Below are 27,642 nucleotides of genomic sequence, written 5' to 3'. Positions count from 1 at the left end.
GCATCCGGTATCTTTCATTCCCACTCCGAATGAACGAGAAATGAACGGTCTGAATACTGAGAGAACGTTCATTCGGATTCGGCCATTTTATTTCGAGTCCTGTAGCCGACGGACATCACGTTGTCGACGAAGTTATAACTTTTTTTTTCTGTGTGTTATTATATTGTTTTCATGCGGCAAAATAGTGTTCAAGTGGAATGATCAAAATACATTACTTTTTTTTTTAATAAATTTCTTCTTTCAAGCCATGGTCGCACCCACCACCGTCGACGTTTTCTTTGCTATTATTTTTGTCAACTCTTTGATTAAATGATCACAAATTAAACTAATTCCAAGACGTATGACTTCATTCGATGACATATTTAAAAGAAAGAACAATAAATGTTCATTTCTGTATCATTTCGTCTAAGCCGTGTGAACATAGAATGAAAAAAAAATGAAGCATTCACTCGAGTGAACAATCATTCGAGTGAACCGTCTGATATCACCTTTACGCTTCGCTCATTTGATTAACAGATGATCAAGACGAAACGATAAAAAACTAATTGTCAATTGGCTTTTTATGAGATTCTTAATAGTTTGAAGAAATGGAAAAACAGTTTACGTAATAAGGAAATCATTTCTAGAATGGGCTTTTTCTTAAACAGTGCGAATAATCATGAGGTTAAAATGATTCCATTTATCTATTGTTTAGGTAGTACGATAAATGTTTGACGTAATGGCTATGTTAGACTTGGACGCAGAAGAAATTATTAGTAGCTGAAAGAAAAGCTTTTGCAGAAAATCGTAGGCCCGATAAAGAAGATAGAAGCTGGAGACCTGATAGAAGAACCTAACATAAAGCCCAAATATCCACCGGCCGCCGGCCGTCCCGGCAGGTATCGCTGGAAAGACGCCTGGAGAAGGACCAATACGAGCTCCAAGTGCCCGATTGGCAAGCAGTAGAGCGCGATCTACAAAGATGACGTTCTCTAGTTTCGGAGGCCAAGGCTCGCATTTGGTTGCCTTGCCAGCAGAGTAAATAATGGCTATATTAAGTTTAATTAAGTACCTGCAATAAACAAAGTTTATTTTGTGTCTTGATACTTTTTTATGTTGTTTTTTCTAATAGTGTTGATACACCTTGATACTTCGTGTTGTTCCCATAGTAGTGTAAGTTCATGCTTCTATTTCACCGTGACTTGCTCATAGAGATGAAAGGTTTGGTATTCTTATTTATCTATTTTTCATTACAAAAATTAACTGCTTCAACATTTGATGATGAGCATGATGTAATGGTTGCAGGTGCTTACAAAATTTTTGTAATAAATAAATAAAAGTGTTTTTATTTATTTATTACATTTACATTTATTTCTCTTTATTGAGTGTTAAAACACAAACAGAGAAACCAGGAGCACTATTGTGCATCAATAATTTAATATATGTATATAAAATTCTTGTATCACAGTGTTCGTTCCCATACTCCTCCGAAACGGCTCGACCAATTCTTATGAAATTTTTTGTACATATTCAGTAAGTCTGAGAATCGGCTACTATTTATCTTCCAAACCCAAAGTGATAAGGGGTATCCACCCCAAAATTTGTTTTTTTAGTAAATTTTTTTTTGTTTTTATATTTTTATGATAAAACGTACAAAAATACGTACAACCCTTAAAACTATAGACTCTGAGGTTTATGTATAGAGAAAAATTTACTGAACAACCTAAAAAATTTTCATTCCAGAAAACCGAACAGTCTCTGGGGTAGCATAGCAAAATGTTCCATGTTGGTATGTACTAAAAAGGTAGGCTAAGTAAAATCACATTAAGGAGAAACGAAGTTCGCGGGGGCAGCTAGTAATTTAATATAATTGATTTTCGTCATCTATTTCAATATAGACAATACAGCCCATTATAACTCAAACGGAGTTTTAAATCCACAGATTAAAGCGAATTAAGCTTTGTGTATAGGTATGTTATTTAAAGCTGGGGGCTTCAACACATTTACACTTTGTGCTTGTGTAGTGTCTGTGAATAAGCGCGAGGCGTGATGTCAAAGTCTGTCAAACTGAAATACAATCACAAATACATCATGAAAAGACTGTCCGTCTCTCTCGCGCTCGGTCAAGCTTATGAGTATAAAAGAGACAGTTATTGTTTTGCTTTTGCTACTGTTTATGTTGATCTTTACTATACATGTTGATCTTTTTTCAAACATTACCAGGGCAATCTCGTGAAATGGTGCACAATGTTTTTAATTATTTTAAGCATCTTAATAAAAACAGTTTAATGAAAAAATGTTATATTTCATTTGACGTCAGTGCTGAAAGCTGATTTGATTTTTTTTTTTGATTTGTTGAAAGCTGGGTTCACCACCATACTCCTGAATCAAAGCAACAGTCCAAACAATGGAAAATATCTGGATCACCTACTCCGAAAACGGCTAAGGTCGTTTTGTCGACCAACAAAGTCATGGCTAGATGGATCGTATGTCGAAAAATGTAAAATTATTTACACGAACTACTCTTTCACGTTCTTGGTCTGGCTTAGAACTTTTGGATCCACCCTCGTATGCACATAATATTTATATGTATTTGACACATTTTTATTTATTTACAACCCACCCAACCTTACTAAAACCAGAGTGGACTAAAACATATAGCTAGGCAAAAAAATCATATTTTGAAACATACTGTATGTGAAATTGCATTAGTGTGAGTACTGTGAACCCGCCAGCTTTCGATAACCGACCTATACGTCAATGTTCTAAATTCGGTGAGGTTTCAGAAATCAGTACCACAATGCTTTGTCGTTTGATAAATTTACTAATTAATTGCTAATTGCATTAGCAATTTTCAATAGAGAGTTATTAAGTCAGAAAGCCAACGTTTATTGGTAATACATATATAGTAATATTCACTGTAAAAATATATGACTAAAAGCGATTAAATATCTTTAATATACTGAAACATTGTATTGTTTTCTATTGTAGATAGTTATTTTACTTACGTCATAACCTGTCGGCCACAGCTTTTATGACAACATCTTCATAAAATAAATATTATGGAAAGAACTTTTTATGGTATTGCTAGTTTCTTGTCCAGCATATTGGAATACAATTGGGAGAAAATAACAATTCAGTGTATTTGAAAATCAAGGAATATAATATCTCCACTCTTTAAATATCTCCGCTAAATGATTTTCCGTATTTAATAAAAAAAAATTAGCACTTTGCTTCATATGCTAAAAAATTGAATTAATTGTTTCTAGTTATTTCTGAAAAGTGTATACATACTATTTGAATTTTTCTTCAATTTGATGACATGTAATTTATTTACCTTGAAAATAATAATCTAGAATCTGGCTATCATATTAGTATACATTTGATATTATTTTTCCATCATCTGTTGATGCATTAGACCTGTTGAGTGTTTAAAACCCGTGAGCTGCATGACAACATTGTTTTGACGTCATAAACGTGGCTTTGATGGGAAATAATTCAACATTATTGTTCTGTCATAACTATTTGTAAACCTCTGAAGCGTGCAACTCGCGTGCAAAATTGCGTAGCAGGACATAATAGCATGCCTATAAAAGGCTGGGAAGACGCTGCGCTTGACGTGGACGGTAATTAGTCTGATAATCGTTTCTGGAATGTTCTTATTACTTAGGTTTTATTAAATAATAAGTAGTAATATGAGATGAGCGTCGTTGCGTCGCCGTAATGTTTCATTCTTACTCTACGAGAAAGACGTAATTTTTACCTATCATTTCTATGTTCTAAGTGATACCAAACCTTATGTCGTTTTTTATAAGTTTTGTATATTATCTAAGCAATTAATAGTGTAATTTGCTGGGAATAGGAAATTATTTATTTTCTCTTACGGCTATACATTGTTTTATAATGTGCGTCTGTCATCCTAAATTATTCCATCCATCCACAGGTGTCATAGAGCCTTGGTGTCACGATATATCCATAGCCATCTGGATCAAAACAATTCAGTATTACCATGTGTCTGGCAACGTATTGAAGGTTAACTATTTGTCATCTCTCATCAGTTCATAACTCATGGTTAAATAAAATAAACTGCGCAATTTGTGGTATTTCGGAATAGGAATTAGTTTGTGAGTTCCGCGTTTTCTTATTATTTTATCTAATGCTCTAATTCTCTAATGTATTTTTGTCACATCAGCTGTTTACAAAGTATGATGCGAGCGTTTTCAAAAAATACTAACTATACATGACTTGGCATATCTTTTTTTTATAACTTACTTGCTCTAATCTCTGACTTAAACTGTATCTGGGAATGAAACAGTTTTCTTTGTATACAATAAACCTAAGTTTAATAAATTTTTTCTCGTATAAAATTATTTTACATTATTTTCAAATGGCAATAATGCAAGGACAAAGGAGTACTCACTTTTCAGAAATAATATTAACAATAAAACTATCTGAGAAAGACTTTAATTTTATAAGAAACAATTATTCATAATCAATTTAAACCATCTGTTTACCTCGCGGAAGTCAAACTTTTCTTAATTGTTATGGCGTGTTTGTGCGATCTTGAACTCTGCTTTTAATTGTCTGTTGGTTTATATTTGACACAGACCAGGACAAAGTTCAACAAACTGTTTTATACTACTTGAATCAAGGTTTTTCTTAGTAATACGATAACAACCGCGTAGCACGGACTCCTTTACTAATTAATTATTATTGGGCTGAAGTATACCTTTTCCTAAAAAGGAATTAGTTAGGAGAGAGTGATCATTTATATACAAGGAGATATCCTTGTATATGATAATAGGGACAAGACCTTCATTAAGGATCACGTATAAGAAATCCTGAAATAAGTTATTGTCTATAAGCTCTTTTTTATACTTTAGAAGATGACCCGGTGAACTTCGTATCACCTACATATACTTCTGTAAAATGTGGTCAAACCTAAGTACAAAATGTTTATCTAAATTAAATTAAAAAAGTGATACACTGAATCAAATTAAATCTTTCTTTTCCTTTTTTACGGTGTGTAAATATTAGATGATGGTTTTCCGACTCGCGAACACGCGACGCATAATCGCCATGAATTTCGAAAATCACTTTTACACTTTTTTTCTTTCTAAAACAGATTTCATCTAAAAAAACTGCTTTCAAAACAGATTTAAAAGGATTAAACAGACAAATTTCAGTGACAATTTTTATTAAAATTTAGAAACGAACTGTCTTGGAAAATTCAATAATTTATGCTTATTATGTTTCTGTTTTTATGATATATAGTTAATTACTAATGTATTATTATTACACTGTATTAAACGGTGATACCGTTTAAACCTTCCATGAACTTCCACAAATACCTCAAGATCAAAATTAGCCCAATCGGTCCAGCCATTCTCGAGTTTAGCGAGGCAAACGAACAGCAATTATTTTTTTTGTATCTATGATAATAGAAATTTTCACTCTATAATATTTAGTCAAGGTAAATATTTAGTTATATTTGTATAGTTATACTAAGTAGTAAGAACATATTACCAACTAGTAATAACGGTAGGCTGAAACATAACCTCAATTAAAATTTAATTAAAAGATTTGATCCGATTGCATTCAATTTATCACGTTGTACTTTATATGGAATTATAATATAGCCTTTAAAATACATTTACATTTTAAATGCCCTTAGCGTTTCACGCTTTAAAAATTAATTCAATAAACAAACATCAGTCGACTCCTTCCGTCATCGGCTCTTCAGGAAAAACAAACCTTCGACGCTTTCATCGATCATATTCGACTTCCTTTTGCTTTTTATATTTCATGATTCACGCAAAAAATCGGTCATACTGCATTCATAATTATTCATAAGGATTGTGTAGAAGTCGTTGGCATTATCTTTTTACGTAAAATGTCTTCAAAATATTTAAAATAGCAGGAACACATAAAATAGAATTAAACATAATAGAACAATAAAAAATCAATGGGTTTCTTATCTGTCAAAAAATAACATCATCTAGTTACTATAAATTTTTTTTTAGATTTGACAAAACAATCGTTAAGTTAATTCTAATGAGAATGTTATACTTAACACGAAACTGTGATTGTAATTGGACATACGTACGAATCCCGTCGTGTCTACGCGTGTTTTTACGAATCCTGTTGACCAATCACAATCAAACGGAACGAGCCATCGTTTTCTCTTTTCACCCTAGGACATTTACATTATTAACCATAGGCTTTGTAAGCTTTATGGATGTTATAAGTAATGCACGGACATCCTTCTTGTCATGACAATGGAATAGGTTCCTAATGCTTACGATAGCGTGTAACACTGTTTTCCTGTAAATGTTACCTCGTTAAGAATGCTAATGTAAACAGCATCTTATTAAAAACAAACACTTTTTTTAGGGACATTGAAAAATTACTATTTACCAAAGAACTACTTATCACGTCTAACTATTTAAAAGCAAACATTAGCAATAGCTAAAAAGTAAAAAATAAATGTATTTTTCGGGTAACTTACGGCAAAAATAACTCCTGACTCACAGTAAATTTTGTATCTGGAAGTGCAATTTTGCACTCATCTGTCGTTATCGTGTACCCGAGTATTTACGAGGAGTTTTGTATTCCTTGGTACGCTTAAAGCTACATGAGAATTTTTTTGTAAGTGAGCACTATTCTCTAATGACCCCAATTAACATTTAGTGAAACAAACAAACTTCTGAAGGTTTATTAATAGTTAAAAAATGCAGCGCGTCCATTTGGTTAGCCAAATAGACCAGAAAGTTAGAAAAATTTATTTAACATTCTAAATACGTTCTTCCAGGAACTTCTTACAACATTGCAACTTAGAAGAAATCATTTATCCTATAGTTTTGACCGTGACCGAGGCTGAAATTGAAACTAATTGTCAATGTTTTAACCGCTAAGTGTTACTAGAACTTTATACTTATTGACTGTTATGAGTATATTAGAAGCTTGCTGCGTTACTTTAGTCGTAGCCTGATGTTATATGGACTAAAGGAATCCTCAAATAATGGACTATCCAACACTCAGAATAAATAAGCAGCAGAAATACAGTCCATACTTAATAAGTTAGATTCTATGTAAAATTCTTAAGGGAATTTCGGCCGCGCACCACCACCATGTGGAACTAGCACTGAAGTATTTCCGTATCAATTCGAGGGTCCTTCAAGAAAAGAGCGTACCAATTCTTAAAAGGCCGGCAGCGCAATTCTATGATTCTATGTATTTATGCGTGGCGTATCTCAATTTATAAACAAAAATTGGATTCAACATACGGACGTGAATGACCAATAGAATTTCAATTTCAAACAGTAGTTTCTGCGGTTCTCCGACTTCCAACCAAACAAATGAAATATAGATTTTCAGTCCAGTTTAAAGAGACCAGTATCAGAATTATCACTCTTAAACAATTTAACTAAGTTATATATATTATTATTACACAATCGTCTATGTAATTATGATTTTTTATACTACTTGTAGAAGAGGTGAAGAACCTCACCTCGTTTATTTTACTGTATCCTTGACATTACAGCCCAATTTATTTCGGTTTGAACAGTTAGGTTTACAATTCGTTCCGACGGTATAATCAAACAAACGTAATGAACATGGAAAACCGTTATGAAAGGAATCAAAAGATTAAATCAATATAACAAATGCTAAACAACTATCTTATGGGTCAAGTCTCTCAAGGTATAGGCATAGGTGCAATGCAAAAAAGATGAAAGTACAGTTAAATCAGAACTTGCACTAACCCCCACACTAGGATTCCCTGTGTCGTGGGCTCTCAGCTAGCAACTTTGACATACTTATGATTAAAAGTAATTATTTCTACATAACCCCTTCAACTACTGTTGCACAACAAGTATAGTTTCTGTTTGAGTATAAGACATTACAAGATGTTGCTTAAGATTGTGCTGTATAAAATTATGAATCTAGAGTGAAACTTTTGTTAGTGGTTAAATATGAATGGGCTTCTGAAAGAGAAAAGCGTTGGGCGAAGAAAGTACTTTTTTTGGGCGGCTCACATTTCGGTTTGCGTTGTGTAGACTAACCTAATGTCTTATTGTGTCGTACGATGTTGTTATGTAGGTGCTGTTTAAAAAATAGACGAACAATCATCAATCTTAACTCGTTGGTATCTTTGATTTCAAACTATGTAGTAACAATTTGTTATAGCGAGAACCGAACCCAAGATCGGCTCATAGCATTGAGCGTGTAACAACTAAGCCAATAAGGCTGTTTGTATATGATAATACATAAATAATACTTGTAGAATTTAATATATTCTTGGATTTAAACGCATGTTAGAAGTATAGAATCCATCGCGTGTTATTCAAGCAGTGAATTTAAAATTTTAACAAATTGTTTAAATCCGTTTATAAACAACTAAAAAAATACAATATAAATTCAATTGTAGCGTTTGCTTATACTATAACACAATATACGCAACGATAAACACAATCACTCAGCATATAGCGGTGCCGTCTCGACGCCCTATTTCGGTTCTATCTAAATTTATAATCTCAATCGAAAACCGTTTTTGTGCTAAATATTCAATTCAAGAATTCATTTGGGCTCTTCTTTTATGCAGGAGTTGCAAACTGTTTTGTTAACATATTTAGGTGTAAACAGTAAAACATCCACTGTATAATAAATATTTATAATATGAAAATGTTTATAGTACTTAAAAGTCGTCCTTTAAATTATCTAAAGAATGAACGCACGTGTACAAAATCTAATTCACGTATATTAAATGGCTGATTAAATTAAAAGCTAAAAAAGCTTTCCTATACCGATAAAACTATAGTAAACTCACATTATTATGCTTCACTTTAAGACGTTTTGACTTTGTGTAATTGTGGGCGTATTTTTGTGTATTTAAGCTTAATCGGCGTTATTTTAAAACGTAGATGAAAGTTAGAACGGTATTTGTTACCATGTATAAGTACTATTATTTTTATATGGGAACTTTGATTTGCCTTTTATAATAATTTTCTTTTATAATTTCTCCTTTTTTTGTTATAACAGCCTTGATCAAAATGCTTAAAAATCCTTCTTGGAAATTGACAAACTAATTAACTACTTAAACCTAAATTGTTTACAATTTGATGTGAATTTTTTTTGTTAGTTTAGATTATAAAATTTCATCAAACAAAATATAAAAAGTCTTACCTTTTACATGCTGTCACTGTGTAGCTTATATTGACATCAACTTAATGTACAAAAAATAAGCTAACGATAAAAAATCGAGAATGTATTCGGGTCGAAAGAACTCGAACGAAACTCGAAAACATTTCACGGACGAAAATTAGAATAATGGAGCGTTGACATGTTTGCCTGAAAAGCTGTGATTTGAAATTCTATTCACCGTTATTCTAAGTAAATTTATGCCAACGTAAGAGATGCCCTACAGTTTACGTAATTGCAATAATTGAATTACAAACTTTCCAATAACTTCTACAATATATGCCTTGATCTGATATAAAGAAATTTATGCCAAATCACAATGCTTGTGTTTAACTCTGTACAAAAGTTATGAAGAACTTTAAAAAAAAATTGATAAGCTTTCGACAAAAATCTGTAAGATTTTTTTAAACTATGTTAATTGTTAAAACTGGTTATTTAAAAGAAATTTCAGTCACATATAGCATATAATTTCAATAAATATATTAGCTGTTATATATATTAAACATTATAACTGTTTGTTGCAACATATAACAATTATTGTGTGAGATTGGCAATCAAATAAATTTACTTTAATCATTTTGCTTTTACATTTATATTTCTCCACGTGCCAATCAAAACCTTAGAATTTATATTCAAACGTAAAATATTTATTATAATTTTGGAGCAAATTGGAGTATGGACCACCGACTGGGATAATATCAACATTCACCATCAGTAGCACTTTATCCTTGAAACACGTGTATTTGTGATATTTTTAATTTAATTTAGAAACCCGTGTACACCTACTATGTAAGAAATTTGTTGTAACATTAATACATAATGTATCGTATTACCAAAGACATGTTACTTAAATTGTCTTTGTCCAATGTAATTATATATTTTTAATAGGTTTACATATAAATTGCTATAACATAATATCCTATTAATAATAATAACAATACTTAGGGTCTGTTTCACAATGTATGGATAAAGTACCAAATAGCTATGCAACACATAAATTATTTGGAAGATAAAAGTTCCGAATAAGAAACTTTGCGTTTCACAATCATATTTTATCCGGCACATAACTATCCGACACATAAAGAAGATTGTGGTAGCAACACCAAATTCGTATGTTCCGTTTTTTTGTTACGAACAAATAAAGTTACAAAATTCTATAGAAAAACATAGAACCTTAACCTTTTTGTTGGTCATTTAATATTACTTGTAATGAAACGGGCTGTCATTTTCACATGGTATTTTTGTTTGTTAGGTTATTGAGTATTTTAGTACATATTTTAGTTCGGTGCCTTCGGCTTGACCTTTCCGTTGTTTTTGTGATTCGAGGTGGATTCTTTAACTTAAAAAAATGTCTACGCAAAAACGTGAAAGAAGCGTCAATTTCAGCCGGGAAGAAGTTGAGCTTCTAACTTCGCTTGTTGCTGACCATAAAAATATATTAGAAAATAAAAAAAGTGACTCAGTCACCTGGCAGGAGAAAGAGCAGTGCTGGAAGACGTTAGAGGCGCTGTTTAATAGCACAAGTGGGAAAAACTTTCGCAGCGCTAAAACTTTAAAAGCTAAATACGAAGGCTTAAAGAGGGCTACAAGAAAAAAATCTGCCTTGATACATGCTGAAACGTAACGTAAAGGAGGTGGCCCTAGTGCTGCTACTCCTCTTACCCCTATCGAGGAAAAAGTCAAAGACATGATATTGTTGTCTGTCGAAGGAATTGAAAGTCAATTTGACTCCGATCGCATTGGTAAGATATACAATACAAATTACTTTATTTTCTCTCACAAATGAAACAATATTACATACATATTATGATATAATTTTAGAAAGAGAATCTATCCATTCAGTTGAGGCAGACGTTTGTACACAGAAGGAAGATTCTAATGAGGAGCAACCTCCAAAAAGAAAAATAAGTAAGTAATGCTTCAAATTGTTATGCCTCAGAGTTGTTGGTAAGTTAGTCGGACTTTACCTTTTATGTTTCACTTCAGGTGAATGTGGTAGTGCTACCCCAAAAAAATTGGCAATTGAAAAGTGGACCAACTGGAAGCCAAAATCTCTACGTTCCAAAAAACATCCCGCTTTATGTAAGTTATTTGTATTAAAGTAGATTTATTTCATTATTAGGTTTTGCCCATAGTCACCACGCTATATCTAAAACTCGCGGATAAGCCCTAAGTCGCTTTCATCGACACCCACAAGCAAATATTGGGTGGTACTACTCGTCTTTGCTGCCACCACACGGCTAACCAATCAATCTATTTTCAGCTACTCCGAAGATGAAAAGGCCATTCGAAAAAGTTGCTGATTCAAAATTAGAGATTGCGGATCTGCAAAAGAAGATTCTGGAGGTAGAGCTTCTAAATAAGAGAAAGCAATGGGCATTTGAAGAGGAAGAAAGAGAGCATAAAAGATAATTATGGGCCATAGAAAAAAATATGTTGTTAAATAAATTAGAAACATAATCGATTTTGTGCCTGGAGCGAGGATGTATTGTAATAAAAATTTGTATTTTTATTTTAATAAAAGCATTGAATGTTTATTTAATTTATCTCAAAAATTTTGTAATTTATAAAATATTATAGTAATAAAGCAAAATAATCACTAATAAGATTACTTCGCACACTTGCATTTCCCACGTTGTCAATTGCGCTTTGATCAATATCATCAGCAGGTTCATCTACTTGTTGTAGTAGTTCAAAATGTTCATCTCGCATATCAATAGCAATATTGTGCAACACCGCACATGCCACTATCACGGCTTGTACACGAGATACATGAAGCAAAATCTTTTTTGACAAAATGGGGAACCGGTTTTTCCAAACACCATATGTCCTTTCCACCACATTTCTGCTTCGAATTTGAGATTCGTTATATAGATGTGCTGCTGGAGTCGTGGGGTTTTGGAGTGGAGTTAGAAGGTATGAAGTATTTTCATAGCCTTTATCACCAACAATCAAAAGGTTTCCAAATTCTCCATTTATCAGTCTTTGTTTTAGGAATGAATTGTTGAAAATTGTTTGGTCATGTGCTGCTCCTGGCCATCTAGCCACTATGTCTAAAATCTTCAACTTTGCACTCACTACAGTTTGAACATTAAAAGAAAACTGTGACTTTCTGTCTCTCCATTCTTCTGCATTGTCTCCACCTAAAATGACAAAAGTTATATTATACAAACTAGAAACAATAATCGAATAAATAACAAAGTACAAACTACATAGTTTAATAGATATTATGTTTTTATATGGTTATTGGATCTTTTACCTGGAGATTTTATAGGAACATGGGTACAATCAATAGCGCCAATGAGTCTTGGAAATTTAGCTATGTTGTAAAACTCTTGCTGTATTTCTTGAGTATCGGTTGGAAATTTGATGAACTCAGGACGGAGCTGTGCAATAGCCTGTGAAATCAAGGTGACAATGCGACTGGCAGAAGCTTTGCTGACACCAGAGAAATCACCGACTACTGTGAGAAAACTTCCTGTTGCATAATATCTCAAAGTCAATAGTAGACGAGTAATCGGCATTATAACATGATTTCTGAAACAAACATGGCTTAGATTTGGTACATAAGGAATTCGTTGGTTAGGTAAATAGATTCCTATTCCTACTTATTTTGTCTAGGAAAACCAGACACAATAGAAAATCTATTGTTAAGTGGATCCAGCAGCGCTCATCTGGTAGCTAAACCAATCATTGCGGGTTGTATGTATGTAGGTACTTACCTTTCTGTAGGAGCAGAAATTGTTTCTTCAATCATTGAATAAACAAACATCACGGCTCCTTTAGTAAGTCTGAACCGTGTCCTAAAGTCCGTTTCGTCCAATGTCTCCATATAGTTGGTTCTATTCTGAAATACGGGATTCCTGCGCGGTGTTGTGATGCGATCAAAGTATTCATCAAACTCATCTTCAAGAGTTTCAAAAACGTCCATCATATTATTGAATCACAACGTTTTCTTGTCTGACATCAGTCAAACACACTTATGTTTCAGATAAATTGTGCTATTTGCCACTTCATCCGACATATAACTTATGATGGACTTTATGTGACGAATAGCGCTATCTGACAGTTGTGAAACGCAACAATAGTGTTTATCCTACCAATAAGTAATAAATAGCTTATTTGGAACTTATGTGGAACTTATCCGGACATTGTGAAACAGACCCTTAATAGTTTATTATAACATCTTTCATAGACATTAGCTTGTTAGGTCCCTATAAATTAAACTGATAAGTATTACTTACGTTTAACAAACACTTTATTTTTTGCATATATGTACTATTAAAATTACAATTTAATAGTCAACAGAGGAAACATAATCATCTATATTATTATTTAAGTCCTTATTAAATACTGAATAATCATTCTCATTGTCACTGTCTATTAAGCCGTTATCTCGTGTTATAACACTTTGTGGATATGTCATGATATTTCCATAAAACCCAGGTACCCTACCATATCCAGCTAACACATTTAAAGGTAATACAGAAACATATGTCCTATCTGCATTAGTAAAAACTTTCTTCTCTATTGGGTTATCATGAATCTCTGCAATGTTTCTTTCTTCATCATTATTTTTTATTTCACTATCATATTGCATATTATAATTTGTATCACTTTGAATTATATCAGAATCACTTTCTCTTGTTTCTTCGTTGTTTCTACTATATACATTTTTAGATGAACTTAATTGGTCTATATCATCATTATCGGCTTCATCTAAATCATCTTCATTTTGTTCGTATGTAAGACTCTCTGATTTGGTTATTTCTGCACTCATTTTTTCATCAAACCTTGAGCTAATAGACCCTTTGTCGACTTCTTCTGCACTATCATTTGTATCTTCCTGAACTTTATAGCCATCAGATATGCTTTTGCTTAATGGTTTATCATCATCTAAAGTTTGTATGGTAATCACTGTATCATATTGTTTTCCAGCTGCACCCATTAGAACCAAAACAACGTACCTATATCCAGGGCCGCCTTCTACAATACTTGCTTTCAGGTCAGTACCAAAATCGATTCCTGTAACTCTTACATGACCAATAATTGGACCATCAGTTTCTGCTGGATATTTGAGGGCTAAGACCCCTCCTGATACGGAAATCTTTATTTGTTCTGTATTTGCTGTACCAAGCTCTTCATTTCCCACGTCTAATAGAAATATAAATGGATATTTATGAAAAGGAGTGGCTAAACAGAAAGTAAATAAGGATAATAAAAGAACTAGTAACATCGTCGGTTCGCAGAGCACAGTAGGTTGAGAAACAATATCAGATCTTTTATAATCAATTACTTCATGGTTCAGTCACTCAGTTTTTGTTTGGCCATGATCAATCAATGCCGTTTTATTGGATCAGGAAGATGCATTTCTTTTGATGTTAAATGAATAGTCGTTTTTTTAAACCAGCTTTATTAGGTTTAGCGTATATAAATAATTTAACAGGCATAATATCACAATATAATGAAATCTAGCGGACTTTTAGCTAATGATACAAACTTAAAGTATTTTTTTTACATCGTGTACTTACACATTTTGTTGAGACTTATATTAAATGGAAAGACAACGAAATTTTATTTATTAGACTAAAAGCAACATACCCATTCCAAAAAAAACAGTCTACGTTAGACAGGACATAAACAATTTGTATTACATAGTTTACTGTGAAATTATTTAACCTATATAAATTCATACACATAAACTTAATATATTAATAAATGTTCAATTTACAAAAATACTATGTATAGTTACGCAATTAATAAATTATCGTAATAAAATATCTTCTAGGTAACAAATCACAGACTTTTCGATTATTCTAGAGGATATAAAGCGCAACTGTTTAAATAAATTTTTAATTTTATTTGACTCTTACAGTCATAACAATAGAAAATTATACATGAGTTTTATTTATTATAGCCATAAGGAATTTAAAATACATATTTGATTATATATTTATAATTTACATATTTATAATTTAGTGAAATTCTTTGAATAACATTTAGATTTTAAAAACGCGAAGCGATAATATTCTTTGAGGTAATATGACAACATTTTTAACGATATATACATTATACATATTGTTTTGGAAAAAAAAGTTACATACTTACCCAAGAACTTTTTTAATGTTACATATAATAAACCAACTCAAAGTTCTAAGTTATAATTGGAAAGTGCGATTGCTGATCTGTCTCTACATCGAGTAAAAACTTATTAGTATAAATTACACAACACTTCGAAATATACTCACATATAACAATTATCAACTGCAAAGCTTTAATATTTTTGACCATCTACGAGTATAAAGCTTTAAGCTTCGCCAAGAGAAAGCGACAAAACTAATAAATATAATTTACTTATCGCAACATCCCACCCAATGAAAAACTATTTTCCGCCTTTTCCATTTGTTTTAAATCCTCAATTGCGGAATTAATGTCACCACCTTTTTGTCTTTTTCCCGCCCTCGGTGTCATTTCATTGTCTCTGGATCCTAAGTCGGTGTTGACAGATGCATATTCCGAATTTGCCGACGGAACGAAATCGTTGTCATAATTCGTTTGACCGATGTAGCTTGGATCACTGGAGTATGATAAATCTTTAGATGCTAATTTCACTCGAAAATAATTTGTCACGGTACCACAGACCCCCTGAAATAAATATAGACTTTTTAGGAATTTGAATCAGTGACGTAATAAAGCTATTGCACAAAACAATCAATAGTACCTAATTGTAGGTATCATATTAATGAGCATCTTAAAGATACTAATAGAAAGCTCCGTATCACTTATTATTGAAATATTCAACAATATATATTAACTTGTTCTAATTACGTATGTTTTAATCGCATTTGTAGGTTTTCCGAATTCCGATTCAAGTAATAGTGTGTGTAAACTAAGAAATATAAGATCAACGAAAGAATGATGCTCACTATTCTATCAATTATAATTCAACACTAATATATGCATACCTTGAGACGATTTAATTTACTATGAGTGGAATTGAGAATATTCCCTAATTCGCTTAAAGCAGCCGATTCTTGAAGTCCATCGTTTAATATGGCTGTTTCCTAAAATATAAATGTATTCGAGTAAAAACCCAATATTATATAGGTATCTTGTCTGGTAAACATTGTGTAGTAGGAACATCAAATATTATTACCTCTGTTGACTTAATGTCAACTTCCTCGAATTCATTCACATCCAAATATTTGTGTTTTTCTAAAAACTCATCCTTGTCAGGTTTTTGTTGATTGAATAATTCTGCTCGCATACACGCATCTTCATAAGCTTTTAATGACATCTTTGTTCCTTATGGTTATAAGCACAACACGACTAAACGGACTACCAAATAAATTGTACAAGGCATTTTTACAAATAAAGTGATTTTAATGTCAACTGCAATTACTTACTTCGTACTATACAGTATTGATTTTTCGTTTAGAAACCGTATTATCACGATATTATGCATATCTGTATATTACTTAATACATCAAATTATATACCTATGCGCTTTATTTATTAGTAATAAAAACATGATAGGCTAGGCTTAGTATTATATTTCATAAATACAAACAATAAAAACCATATTATACTCTTTGATCTCACTTAGCACTACATTTTCCAATTTAAATTTACCGCCTTTTTCACATGTCACTTTGTTGCTAGGTAGATTAAATACAACAAATCTACGTTTTATTATATTTAATTTTTAAATGTATAACTAAATACTTATAAATATTGTGTTGATTAAATTTCCAATAGGTCAAAATTGTATTGCAATAAAAACTAATTAATATTACTAGCAATATTAACATTATGTTCTCAAGTTTAGTGAATATTTGCTCGAATGACATGTCTGTCTCAAGTATAATGACCTTCGTACGATAGAGATAAAACATATTATAATTTCTTTCCTTAGTTTCCGCCCATTTATGATTTTCACCCGTCATCGTGTTGCTATCTTTTTTTTAATGTTGATAATAACATAACATAATTTCAACGGCTATTCCTTGGAAATATTGTAGAGTAAATATAAATAATAATTAGAGACATGTATGTTTTTTAAACAGTTAAATTTCATATAAATACTGAGAAGTACTAATATCCCTTAATTACAATTGACGTCAAAATGCACTCGGCTCTGTAAAACAGCTGTTAGCGGTTACGGGGCTTTCGGGGGACGAGGAGCATAATATAAGCGGGAGGGGCCGCATTCCAATTACTAGTATAAAAATATTACGAACGGGTAAATGGTAATAATAACATCTGTTGTATTGAAGAGAAGTTTATTTCAACTTAACAGTGTCTATCGAGGTCAAATCTATCGAACTATGGCATCACGTAAGAACTATTTGTGTAATTTTATGATTTTAAGCAGGAAACTTTAAAAGAAATGTGAGTGTTTACGTTGTCAAAATAAAATTCAAGAAAATTTATTTTAAATAAAGAGTAAATGTTATAGTTTATTTTGTTAGTAAAGTAATTGTTTACAATGAAATGAATTTTACAAAATTATTGATATGTAAAACTTTTAACATACATTCTATAAGACTAATAAAAATAGGGTGTAGAAGTGAGTTACTTTCTAAGTAAAGTATTTAATTTCACCACAGTATTCAATCAATTACTAAACTGGAGCATTTTAAGTATGGAGATAACTCTAAAAGTCAGATGGCTGGTTTGTATTTTGTAAATTTACCTTGACTGTATACAGATAAGAGAGAAATTTTGTTATATGAGATAGTAGAGATCTTTTTGCAAATTTTTGCCTTTATGCCAATGAGAACATTATTTTTATATTTTTGGGTAAAGGACCATACAATATTATAATTGTGTTCTGTTATTGTGATGTCCAACTTTATCAAAATTAAATACATGTTCATATTCTAAAATTCAGAACCATTGACTTTGGAAAATATCAGCAAACTAAGAGATGACTTCTACAAATGCCCAAAAAATGAACTTGCGCAGAATGTATGCACAAGGTTTGATCCCTTTGAAGTTGCTATCAGTAAGAGAAAGACGGATACACAACTACATGTTTATAACATCAAGGTAATTTTTGGTTTGTTTATAATGTTTCTTTTCAGTGATATTATATGTTTATTGTACTCTAAAATTTGATAATTTGTTCAATAAAAGTATAAAAATGTACATACCTACTTAAAGTAAATTAAATATGCAGTTACAAATACATAATTGTTTTTATCATTGTGAAATGATTTATCAATACACTTGTGGTATGTTGTATTGGTTTGTGGTAAATAGATATATCACTCACAAGTTATAATTGTAGATAACAAATTAGGTATAAAATTGGTTAAAATATATGTATATATAAATATCATATACATGTATATAAAATATATCAATTTCTTCAAGTATCATATGGAAATAAAATTCACAATCTTTGCAATAAAGCCATTTTCAACCATATACTTTATGCTTATTTAAGCATATTTCTTACCAATGTATAGCAATATTTGTTATTAGTATAATGATAAAACATTTTATCATTTTGCAATATAAACTATCTATAGTGGGTTAGTTTCCCAATACACATACTATATTGTCTGGATTGATTTTAATAAAATTTAATTTTTAGATTACTTTACAAAGTGTTTAACAAAATACAAATATATTTACATACATTTTTTTGGCAACAAAACTATTTATGTAAATTTTTAATACTATATTATAGTGTTATTTTTAACAATATATGTACTTTGAATATTTTACATTAAAGCGCTTAAATTTATTCAGTGAATAAGTAAACATTTATTTGTTCCTGTTCAGTTTAAAGATATTAGTTCAGTTTGTTTAATAAACATAAGTTCAAAGATTGTTCCTGAAAGTATAAACAATTTTTTTTGCAAAATTAAACCTCATAAAATACGAATTTTATAATTGCAGGTTGAAAGTGAAGGAAAGCCGGTAACAAATCAAGAGAACTCTGGTCGCTGCTGGCTTTTTGCTGCTCTGAATGTAATGAGACTTCCTTTTATGAAGAAACATGGCCTGGAAGAGTTTGAATTTTCTCAGAGGTTGGTTTGGTTTGCAATGCATTGCAAAATAATGGTTTTGGCCATTTTTGTAGGTTATTCATACAATCACTCTATTGTGTTAAGTTAATGTTGTATTATTTTTTTTATTTATATGATATTTATGTATAAATAATATAAATAGAAAATGCCTTAGATGTAGGTATCTTGTGTGCTGATTACATTAACCATGAAATTTGAAAGGTATTTTTATCTTATTAAGTAATATTTATCATTAGATATAATATTATCAGTACAACAATATTGACAATCCTCAAAATACAGATAAAGCTAATAAAAGGCTTTTCTTAAAGGTTATCAGTATTTGCTGATAAATTGTTGATGCACGTTTCTACCCATACTAAACATTTGACTCTAAAAAAACAGTGGTGCATAATTATTTGTTTTATTTAATGGGCAAGTAGGCTCTAAGGCATGCCAATTTCCTCACGATGATTTCGAGTGTTAAATTCGCACATATACAGAAAGTCCATCTGTGCACAAGGAACCTATGATGATCAGGTATGATGGGAGAGTCGGTCGATGAAACCCAACACTGCTTTGATAATATGTAAAGATTCATATAAAAAATACTTTAGTTTCTAAACAATGCAGTGTGTTGAATTTCAAATACATATAATAACAATACCAAGGTTTTGTTCCCAATACATGTGGCTACAATGCCTGAGCTTGAATACGTCCTTCCTTTGTTGTAATCATAACTCAATTGAACTAATTTTGTAAGCTATTGGAAGTATGGCCAATGTCGATATTCTTTCAGTTACCTGTTCTTCTGGGACAAAATAGAGCGTTCGTACTACTGGCTCAACAACATTGTGTCAACTGCGAAGCAGGGCGAAACCCTTGATGGAAGATTAGTTAACTTCCTACTGAAGGTAATATTTACTCTTGATAAGATTAGATTTTTATGTTAATTTTATTTTACATTTTAATGCATGCCATATGTACAGAAGTAAACTTAATTAACCAATAAGGTTGCTAAAGCTTAGGTTTCGTAGAAAAGCGGTGCCGTTATCTAACGGCCGTAATGTAGCGTTGGGTGACGTCACCCATACGTTGTCTATAAATAACATCGGAGTAGGTTTCCTAGAGAACGACCGCATTTGCATGACGGCCGTCATTGCGGTGATAAACATTAGTTCAACGTTTTAGCGGTGCCCATATTTAATTAATACAATGAGTGGCAACGTGACTTGGACCAGCGAAAATGATGTTTTTTTGCATTATGTTAAAAAGTAAAGACGGCCGTTAGTTAACGGCACCGCTTTTCTAGGAAACCTAAGCTTAAGCGCGACCATATTCCACATTAACCATGACCATCAGTAATGAAGAATGCTACTAAAGAATATGAACTATTTAAAAATAATGTGTTTTTATATTGCGTTATCTAGACATTTATGTATCTATATCTGTATGTACTTTACATTTTTACCAGGACCCAATAAATGATGGGGGCCAATGGGACATGATTGTTAATCTGGTGAATAAGTATGGTCTCATGCCGAAGAAGTGCTTCCCGGAGTCATTTAGCTCACGGAAAAGTCTGCATATGAACGCCATCATTAAGACGAAGGTATATTTAAAATAATTTATTATTTGTTGTGTTATACATGATCATTGATCAGCGTTGGCATAGTGGCTTCAGCGTGTAACTCTCATACCTGACGTTGGTTCAAATCCCGGCTGTGCACCAATGGACTTTTTTGTAGCCGTTTAAGACTTGCTTGTACAAAAAAACATCGTATCTTATACTCAAAAAGTTGAAAGCGTCTGTCAGTCTGATCACCTACTTGCCTAGTATAAAAAAACAAAAAATCTCGAAAGAAAGATATGAGAGGTATAGACTTAAAATGTTTTAGCGCTGGTTAGGTGCGGTGGCGATTGTTAGGATGATCAAATATATTTAAATGAAACTCTTTGTTTTTTTAAGACATGAGCTCACAAATAACATAAAATTAGGGGTAGTAGGATTGCGATGCTGGATTAACAAAAAAGTAACTTGACTTTAAGGGTTCTTAAATCTAAGTGACACTTATACCTATAAAGAATATAAGTGTAGTCGATCTATCGGACCTTATCGAAAACGAGAATATTATGATTTATGATTGTGGGACAAACAAAGGGCTCATTTTGGCTTCAAGTGTGCGATGATTGCTAAACATTTGGTTTGCCCTTTTAATTATTAACTAAAATATGTATTTAACTTAACTAATTTTGGGTTACATAACTCGCCATACGTTTTTTGTGTTATACATAGTCTAATATCACTTAGAATATTTAAATATTGCTTTGCTATATGTGTCAAAAACAGTAAAAGTAATTAGTTTAACTATTTCAGTTACGCGAATTTGCTAAGGAGTTGCGTGAATTGGTGTCTAATAAGTCATCGGATGAGGAGATACAGGCAACCGTGAACAAACAGATCGCTGTTATATACCACATCGTGTGCACTTGCTTAGGTAATATCGCTTTTATTATCATTTACAAATTAACCAGAATCTCAGCTAAATTAATTTGAAGGTAAAATGAAAGACATTTAGTCTAAATGACAAAGGTTACAACCACAATGGGTTCTATCGCTATAAAATATGTTTTTGAAAATAATGCGAGAAAATATTACTGGAAAAATCCTTCAGGATAACTCTTTAAAAGCCGACCACGCACTTGTGAACCTTCCGGCAATGTAAATGTTCATGGGCGGTGGTTTTATCATATAAGTCCTGTATGATAAAAAAAGCTGGCTTGCTCCTCTCAGGATGCGGTATTTAACAGAACGTACCTATAAAGCTCATAAAAATTCAATCTCATTCCACTAAGTATTCTGTCTCTTTTTCTCTTAGCGTAAGCACAATTTGACAGAGAGAAACGAGTAAAGACTGCTATTTCTTCTAAATGTCCTTTCATTTATATCGAGATAATGTTTTACATAAAAAGATATTCTACTTCAGGAACTCCTCCGGATAAATTCACTTTTGAGTTTTACAACAAGGAAAAAGCGTATAAAAACTTCGGACCACTCACACCGCAAGAGTTTTACAATCAACACATACGTTCACTGTATAACGTAGATGATAAGGTATGGTTTTAAACGGTATTTAAACGATATTCTTAATTTAAATTTGTTTTTTGAAGTGAAACCTCTTTAGGCGCATCAGGGTAATTTATACGAAACGTCACGAAAATGTGCAGCGTTTTTGTTGAAGAAAAGGGAGAGAGTGATTGAGAGATAGAGTGAGAAGGGCGAAATAACCTTATAGAAATTCTATTTTTAAAATTCAAATTTTGTAAAGAGAATTTATGAAAAATTTGTATTTTATATTTTATGCAAAATAATTTGTTGAATTCTCAAATGACGATTTGTAAATTATAATGCCACGTGTTTTTTTATTATCCAAAAAAAAAAGAACTAGAAACTTAGAAATTAGTTTGCCAAAGAAGTTTCACTTCTGACATGTGTACTTTGTACGCACTTTTTTTTTTTAATTTTCTTGTGTTATAGGTGTGTCTTGTCAACGATCCACGGGAAACGAACCCGTTCGGTGGCCTATACACACTGCAGTGTTTGGGAAACGTTGTGGGAGGACGAGAGACGGCATACAACAATCAACCAATCGAGACTCTAATGAAGTAATTATTCTCCTAAATGCCTCCTAAATTATAGTTATAAGTAAATTTTTTAATCTTTGAAAATGTTTTAGAGTTGTAAAGGATAGTATAGCGGGTGGTGAAGCGGTTTGGTTTGGTTGTGAGGTGTCCAAACGATTTGAGAGGAAAAACGGGCTCGAAGATCTCGACGCGTGAGTTTTTTTAATTTATAACAAGTTTAAAGATAATATTTAAAAAATGGGTGCGTGTACTTAAGTACGCGCGTAAGAAGTTATACTTCTTTGCATTGCATTGCATGCAAATAATTACAATTAAATAATCAAAGACTGGAAAAGGAGTCATTATAGTCAATAAAGGTCAGTTTACATTTGAAAAATTAAATAAATAAATATTTATTATTATTCTCTTACATTAAGTGTAACATAAATTCTATTATTATTCGAATGTTGTTTTTAAATTATGTCCAATGCCGTAGAATCTTCCGTGGGCAACTTCATTCTGTTAATTTTGTGTCACGGTGTGCGCGCATCGTTAAATTTCACTCTCATAATTTTTTTATAACGCGCCTAAAGAAGTATAACTTCAAAAATTATAAGTAGAAATAAACACGCTTTTTATTAAGACTTTTGTCATGAGTGCTTGATGATCAGTGTTTTTTTATTATGATTTATGTCGTGTGGAGCAAGGTGTAATTGAATCTCCTTACATATATTTAGTAAAATAAAATAGATAAAAAGAGAAGCGGAGAGGTTATTGCCAGTTCTTCTCGTCCGATCTACGACCTTGATCTGAGAACTGGCAGTAAATGTAAATTTAATGTTATACAAATTTCATACGTTATCTAATTAAATTACTATATTTTGACATCTGACTGGTTGAATATTTCATACAAAATCTTGAGGTAAATAGTTCGTAGAATTGAAAAGCTTTGAGCTTCTTCCGCCAGTGTTTCAATAACAACTAACTTCACCTTTATTGCAGAACACTGCGAGGTGTTTATTTTTGTATAATGTAGATACGTTTTTTTCTTAATTGAATTTTCCCATTCGGAGAAATTTTTAAGATATTCAATCAATTCTTAATCTAATCAATTGCAGGAGACAAAATATATATTTCTCGTAATTAGTTCACATTTCATAACAGTACCCAAACGGCCTTATAAAGCCGTATCGTAACTATGGTAACAAGAATGGCACTAACTCCACGTTTTATAAAGCCAAATGAGTTTTGAAAAACGAAATCACATTTGAATATTTTCTTTTAAGCCAAGACTACAAGCTGGTGTTCAACACAGAGGTGCAAATAGGTCTCCAAAAAGCTGACAGACTGTTGTACGGGGACTCCTGTATGACACACGCGATGGTCTTCACGGCCGTGGGTACAGACGTAAGTATTTAATTATATTTTAAGCTATTGCATAGCTTTTATCGCGAAACTTTTAAAGAAGTGGAACTTCTTTGGCAAACTTATTTTTAACCCTTGTTCATATTTATACAAATCTAAAACTTTAGATTTCCGAGACTTAGAGGGAGGGAAAAAGAAAGATATGTTGGGAATTTAATGAATTTAAAATATTAAGTGTCGAAAATTAATACGAATTATAAATTTAAAATTTATTTCTCGTCATTAATTTAATTTACAATTCGTCATTTGAGATTTCAATAAATTCTTTTACATAAAATACTAGTATTTCATAAATTCTCTTTACGAAATTTTAATTTTAAAAATAGAATTTCTATAAAAAACTTTTTTTTGAACGGATTGAAGTCATAACTTCAATGTATTATTATAAATTTACAACTATTTAAACATAATTTTAAATTTATCCGACGTTTGTAGTTGTAACGTTAAATAGTTGTAAATTTATAATAATACATAACTTCAATCTGTTCAAAAAAAAGTTTTTTATTTAAATGTATAAAAGTTATGTCAATCAAAGACAATACTAATAGAATTTCTATGAGGTAATTCACCGTTCTGACTCTCTCAATCGTTCTCAATCGCTCTCTCCCATTTCTTCGACAAAAACGCTGTACATTTTCGTGACATTCCGTAAAATTTATAACTGCATTAGGCGCATGACCTAAAGAAGTTTCACTTCAAAAACACAATACGTGCATGTACATCAATGACAAGTGTGCACAACATTTAAATTGAGACATTACAATTATAAAAGAGAAAAGAAATAATACAATAGAATAAGAGACAATAAACTAGATTAAGAAGTACAAATATTAAATCAAATATGCCATTTAAAATTTTAATATATTTCTTCTTTGCAATTGCTTAGCTTAAATAGAGCTTATAGTCAGATTACTTGAATATTGTTTTCCAGGAGGCTGGCAACCCTCGTAAGTTCCGAGTGGAAAACTCGTATAGCGATAAGGAATACGACAAGGGATACTTACTACTCACTGAACCGTGGTTTAGGGAGTTTGTGTTCGAGGTTAGTATATTTTATATAGAAAACAATAAACATTCGATATCAAAAATACGACTCGCATAGGGAAAGATTATCCTATCTAGAAAGATGTAATATGGGAAAATTCTACAAAATATAGAGTGTAAATTTTATGGTCAGTTCTATTAATTCATTTTGGCTGTATAAAATGATCTTTCTCTTTACATTAGTTTTATCTTTATCAAGATTTAAAGTAAAATTAAAGACGGAAAGTTTCAGTCAAAAATAATTTATGGTACTCTGTAATATCAATACCGATTTCAATTATGGTTTTATTATTTAGTAATCAGGTAGCACTCTAAAGGCAAAACCCAATTTCGATGCAATTCATTCATTACAGTAGCGCTAGTGTCGCTATTGTGCAGTAAAATATGGGAATAGAATTCTTATTTTATTAAAGTGGTAAGCTTGGTGATAATCATTGCATATATTTCCAGGTGGTCGTAGACAAGAAGTATGTACCAACTGAAGTTCTGGATGTATTTAAAAAGAAGGCCGTGGTGCTGCCCGCTTGGGATCCAATGGGCACTCTCGCCTGTCCACTTTGCTCACAATAATTTTGTAAAGCATATCTTTTATAAAATGTAATAAAATAAAAAAGAAGAAAGTACTTTTATTTAAAGCTAGCTATCATTAAAAACTAGTAAAATTGGTGCTGCCTTGAACAAGACGTCAAAAATGTAATTATGAACGCTATCAAGTGTCAAACTTCATAAAGCAATAATTTCATGTTCTTTGTCTATTACGGTTAGAAAATCTTCAGATTCTCTAATAGTGTTTGTAAGTAGAGTTAAAACTTTGCCTTATTTATAACGTTTATAATTCTTTCTTGTAACGTTACTTGCTTGTAAATAAAGATTTTAAATTTTTAAAAGAATGTATCTAGGCACACAATGTAAAATCCATTGTCATTCCCAAGAGTGAACAAACGTAGATTACTCATTGGACGTCTTCTACAACCTGTATTTTTGCCATCTAAAGTGCGACATACATTTCTTGGCCGGTAAGCTCGCTGTTATGGAAATTTAACCTGATGTACAGATCTCCCTAGACTTAGTTCAGGGGCTCCAATCTATCTATATATATAAAAGAAAGTCGTGTTTGTTACAACACTTATAACTCGAGAACGGCTGGACCGATTGCCATGGTTTTTGATTTGTTGGATTTGTTTCCATCCCGAATAGCAGAATAAGCAATAAAATATCGGATAAGTTATCGAATAACAATAAATTAATTAATTAATTTTACGAATGCAAAAACCATATGGTGCCATCTGTTGACAAAACTACGCATCATTTTACGTCGAATTCGTGTCAGTTCAAGAAATTCCGATCTTGAGGTGAATGAGGAGATGCATAACCATGCTTTGATCCTGATCAAAAGATGTTGGATATCAGAAAGTGCTTAACATGCAGTATCACCATATTGACGCTAGAGAGAAGATGCCTAATGTGTAAAACTGCCATTCTTCTTTCGCAATGGCAAGCAATAAAACATTTCTGTATTTGCAAAAAAGTTGTATTAATGTAATACTTAACATTAATGAAATCCTAAAATAAGTTAAATTAAAGTAACAACGATATTATAAGGTTGTAGGGCGGAACGAAGTTAGCCAGGTCAGCTAGTATCTGATAAAAATGAAACTTGTTATTGAATAAAAAATTTTGAATTATGTTTTAATTTGAATTAGTATTGCCAGTAAATAAACATTAGTATAACCATTTTAAGAGGAATAATTTGAAGTGATGCAGGCTAACTTAATAATTTATTGAAATGTCTTAATAAAACATTGTATGCTAGAAAATACAGTTATAGGCTTAAATAATTTAACAGCTGATAAGATAGGTTTTGTTACCCGTAGTAAAATAATATACCGAATATCTTTTAAGACAAGGTATCTAGGCTGGGTAGGCAATAAGGATCAGTCTATAATTGAAACTTTTCAAGTTTCTATATATATTGCTCAAAACAATTAGCGGAACAAGATTTTTCTCCTTTCTATTGCTTAAACTAAAATTAGATTTAAATTAACTTGTACGCTATTTTTTACCTTGTTAATTTGTTAATTACTACAATTAATAAAAAAATTCAATTTGTATTTTTTTTTATTAAAAAAAAATAAATGTGCATTGTAGACGAAAAACTAATTAGTGATAAAAAAGGTCCATCAAAGAAATATTCTTATATCGTCTGAATATTCGTCTTTTGTGACTTTCAGTAACGTGTGTGGCCTCCATGAGCCCTAATCACGGCTTGAATATCTCCTTGTGGAATTCGCTCCTATTCTTCAATCAACGCTTCAGTGAGCTGCTGCAGTGTTTGAGGTGCAATCGGACGCTT

The 27,642-nt window shown here is 31.6% G+C and overlaps 4 protein-coding genes across 4 annotated transcripts; 2 read left to right on the top strand and 2 right to left on the bottom strand.

Annotated features, from left to right (window-relative positions):
- The first annotated feature begins 10,110 nt into the window (after nucleotides 1-10,110).
- On the top strand, nucleotides 10,111-11,712 carry LOC125062010. The gene is made up of 4 exons (XM_047667626.1): nucleotides 10,111-10,919; nucleotides 10,999-11,085; nucleotides 11,164-11,259; nucleotides 11,441-11,712. Exons 1-4 carry the CDS (start codon nucleotides 10,865-10,867, stop codon nucleotides 11,587-11,589), a joined length of 387 nt encoding a protein of 128 aa, XP_047523582.1. The 5' UTR covers nucleotides 10,111-10,864; the 3' UTR covers nucleotides 11,590-11,712.
- LOC125062002 (putative nuclease HARBI1) lies at nucleotides 10,976-13,269 on the bottom strand. The gene is made up of 3 exons (XM_047667621.1): nucleotides 12,900-13,269; nucleotides 12,437-12,714; nucleotides 10,976-12,320 (listed from the first exon to the last, which is right to left on the bottom strand). Exons 1-3 carry the CDS (start codon nucleotides 13,109-13,111, stop codon nucleotides 11,752-11,754), a joined length of 1,059 nt encoding a protein of 352 aa, XP_047523577.1. The 5' UTR covers nucleotides 13,112-13,269; the 3' UTR covers nucleotides 10,976-11,751.
- A 2,082-nt stretch (nucleotides 13,270-15,351) lies between these two features.
- Nucleotides 15,352-16,614, bottom strand: LOC125059887. Its single transcript, XM_047664564.1, has 3 exons — nucleotides 16,334-16,614; nucleotides 16,143-16,241; nucleotides 15,352-15,822 (listed from the first exon to the last, which is right to left on the bottom strand). Exons 1-3 carry the CDS (start codon nucleotides 16,472-16,474, stop codon nucleotides 15,532-15,534), a joined length of 531 nt encoding a protein of 176 aa, XP_047520520.1. The 5' UTR covers nucleotides 16,475-16,614; the 3' UTR covers nucleotides 15,352-15,531.
- Nucleotides 16,615-17,351: 737 nt separating this feature from the next.
- On the top strand, nucleotides 17,352-26,176 carry LOC125060372 (bleomycin hydrolase). The gene is made up of 12 exons (XM_047665253.1): nucleotides 17,352-17,514; nucleotides 18,071-18,228; nucleotides 19,087-19,217; nucleotides 19,996-20,110; nucleotides 20,671-20,808; nucleotides 21,574-21,694; nucleotides 22,184-22,311; nucleotides 22,735-22,862; nucleotides 22,934-23,032; nucleotides 24,107-24,227; nucleotides 25,177-25,287; nucleotides 25,740-26,176. Exons 1-12 carry the CDS (start codon nucleotides 17,424-17,426, stop codon nucleotides 25,857-25,859), a joined length of 1,461 nt encoding a protein of 486 aa, XP_047521209.1. The 5' UTR covers nucleotides 17,352-17,423; the 3' UTR covers nucleotides 25,860-26,176.
- Nucleotides 26,177-27,642: the final 1,466 nt, after the last annotated feature.

The sequence above is a fragment of the Pieris napi genome, chromosome 2 (assembly GCF_905475465.1).
Source record: "Pieris napi chromosome 2, ilPieNapi1.2, whole genome shotgun sequence".
NCBI classification, from domain to species: domain Eukaryota; kingdom Metazoa; phylum Arthropoda; class Insecta; order Lepidoptera; family Pieridae; genus Pieris; species Pieris napi.
The sequence above is the reverse complement of the archived record's forward strand: the minus strand, read 5'-3'. Positions and strand labels throughout refer to the sequence as shown.

Excerpts from the sequence above, each read along its gene's own strand:
- LOC125062010 (XM_047667626.1), top strand. The coding sequence starts at position 10,865 with ATGATATTGTTGTCTGTCGAAGGAATTGAAAGTCAATTTGACTCCGAT. Across the intron at positions 11,086-11,163 it reads ACCTCCAAAAAGAAAAATAA|GTGAATGTGGTAGTGCTACC; the intron begins GTAAGTAATGCT and ends GTTTCACTTCAG. Across the intron at positions 11,260-11,440 it reads CAAAAAACATCCCGCTTTAT|CTACTCCGAAGATGAAAAGG; the intron begins GTAAGTTATTTG and ends ATCTATTTTCAG.
- LOC125062002 (XM_047667621.1), bottom strand. The coding sequence starts at position 13,111 with ATGATGGACGTTTTTGAAACTCTTGAAGATGAGTTTGATGAATACTTT. Across the intron at positions 12,715-12,899 it reads ATTTCTGCTCCTACAGAAAG|AAATCATGTTATAATGCCGA; the intron begins GTAAGTACCTAC and ends TGTTTGTTTCAG. Across the intron at positions 12,321-12,436 it reads TGTTCCTATAAAATCTCCAG|GTGGAGACAATGCAGAAGAA; the intron begins GTAAAAGATCCA and ends TTGTCATTTTAG.
- LOC125059887 (XM_047664564.1), bottom strand. The coding sequence starts at position 16,474 with ATGTCATTAAAAGCTTATGAAGATGCGTGTATGCGAGCAGAATTATTC. Across the intron at positions 16,242-16,333 it reads TTGACATTAAGTCAACAGAG|GAAACAGCCATATTAAACGA; the intron begins GTAATAATATTT and ends TTTATATTTTAG. Across the intron at positions 15,823-16,142 it reads GTAAATTAAATCGTCTCAAG|GGGGTCTGTGGTACCGTGAC; the intron begins GTATGCATATAT and ends TATTTATTTCAG.
- LOC125060372 (XM_047665253.1), top strand. The coding sequence starts at position 17,424 with ATGGTAATAATAACATCTGTTGTATTGAAGAGAAGTTTATTTCAACTT. Across the intron at positions 21,695-22,183 it reads CATCGTGTGCACTTGCTTAG|GAACTCCTCCGGATAAATTC; the intron begins GTAATATCGCTT and ends ATTCTACTTCAG. Across the intron at positions 24,228-25,176 it reads TCACGGCCGTGGGTACAGAC|GAGGCTGGCAACCCTCGTAA; the intron begins GTAAGTATTTAA and ends ATTGTTTTCCAG.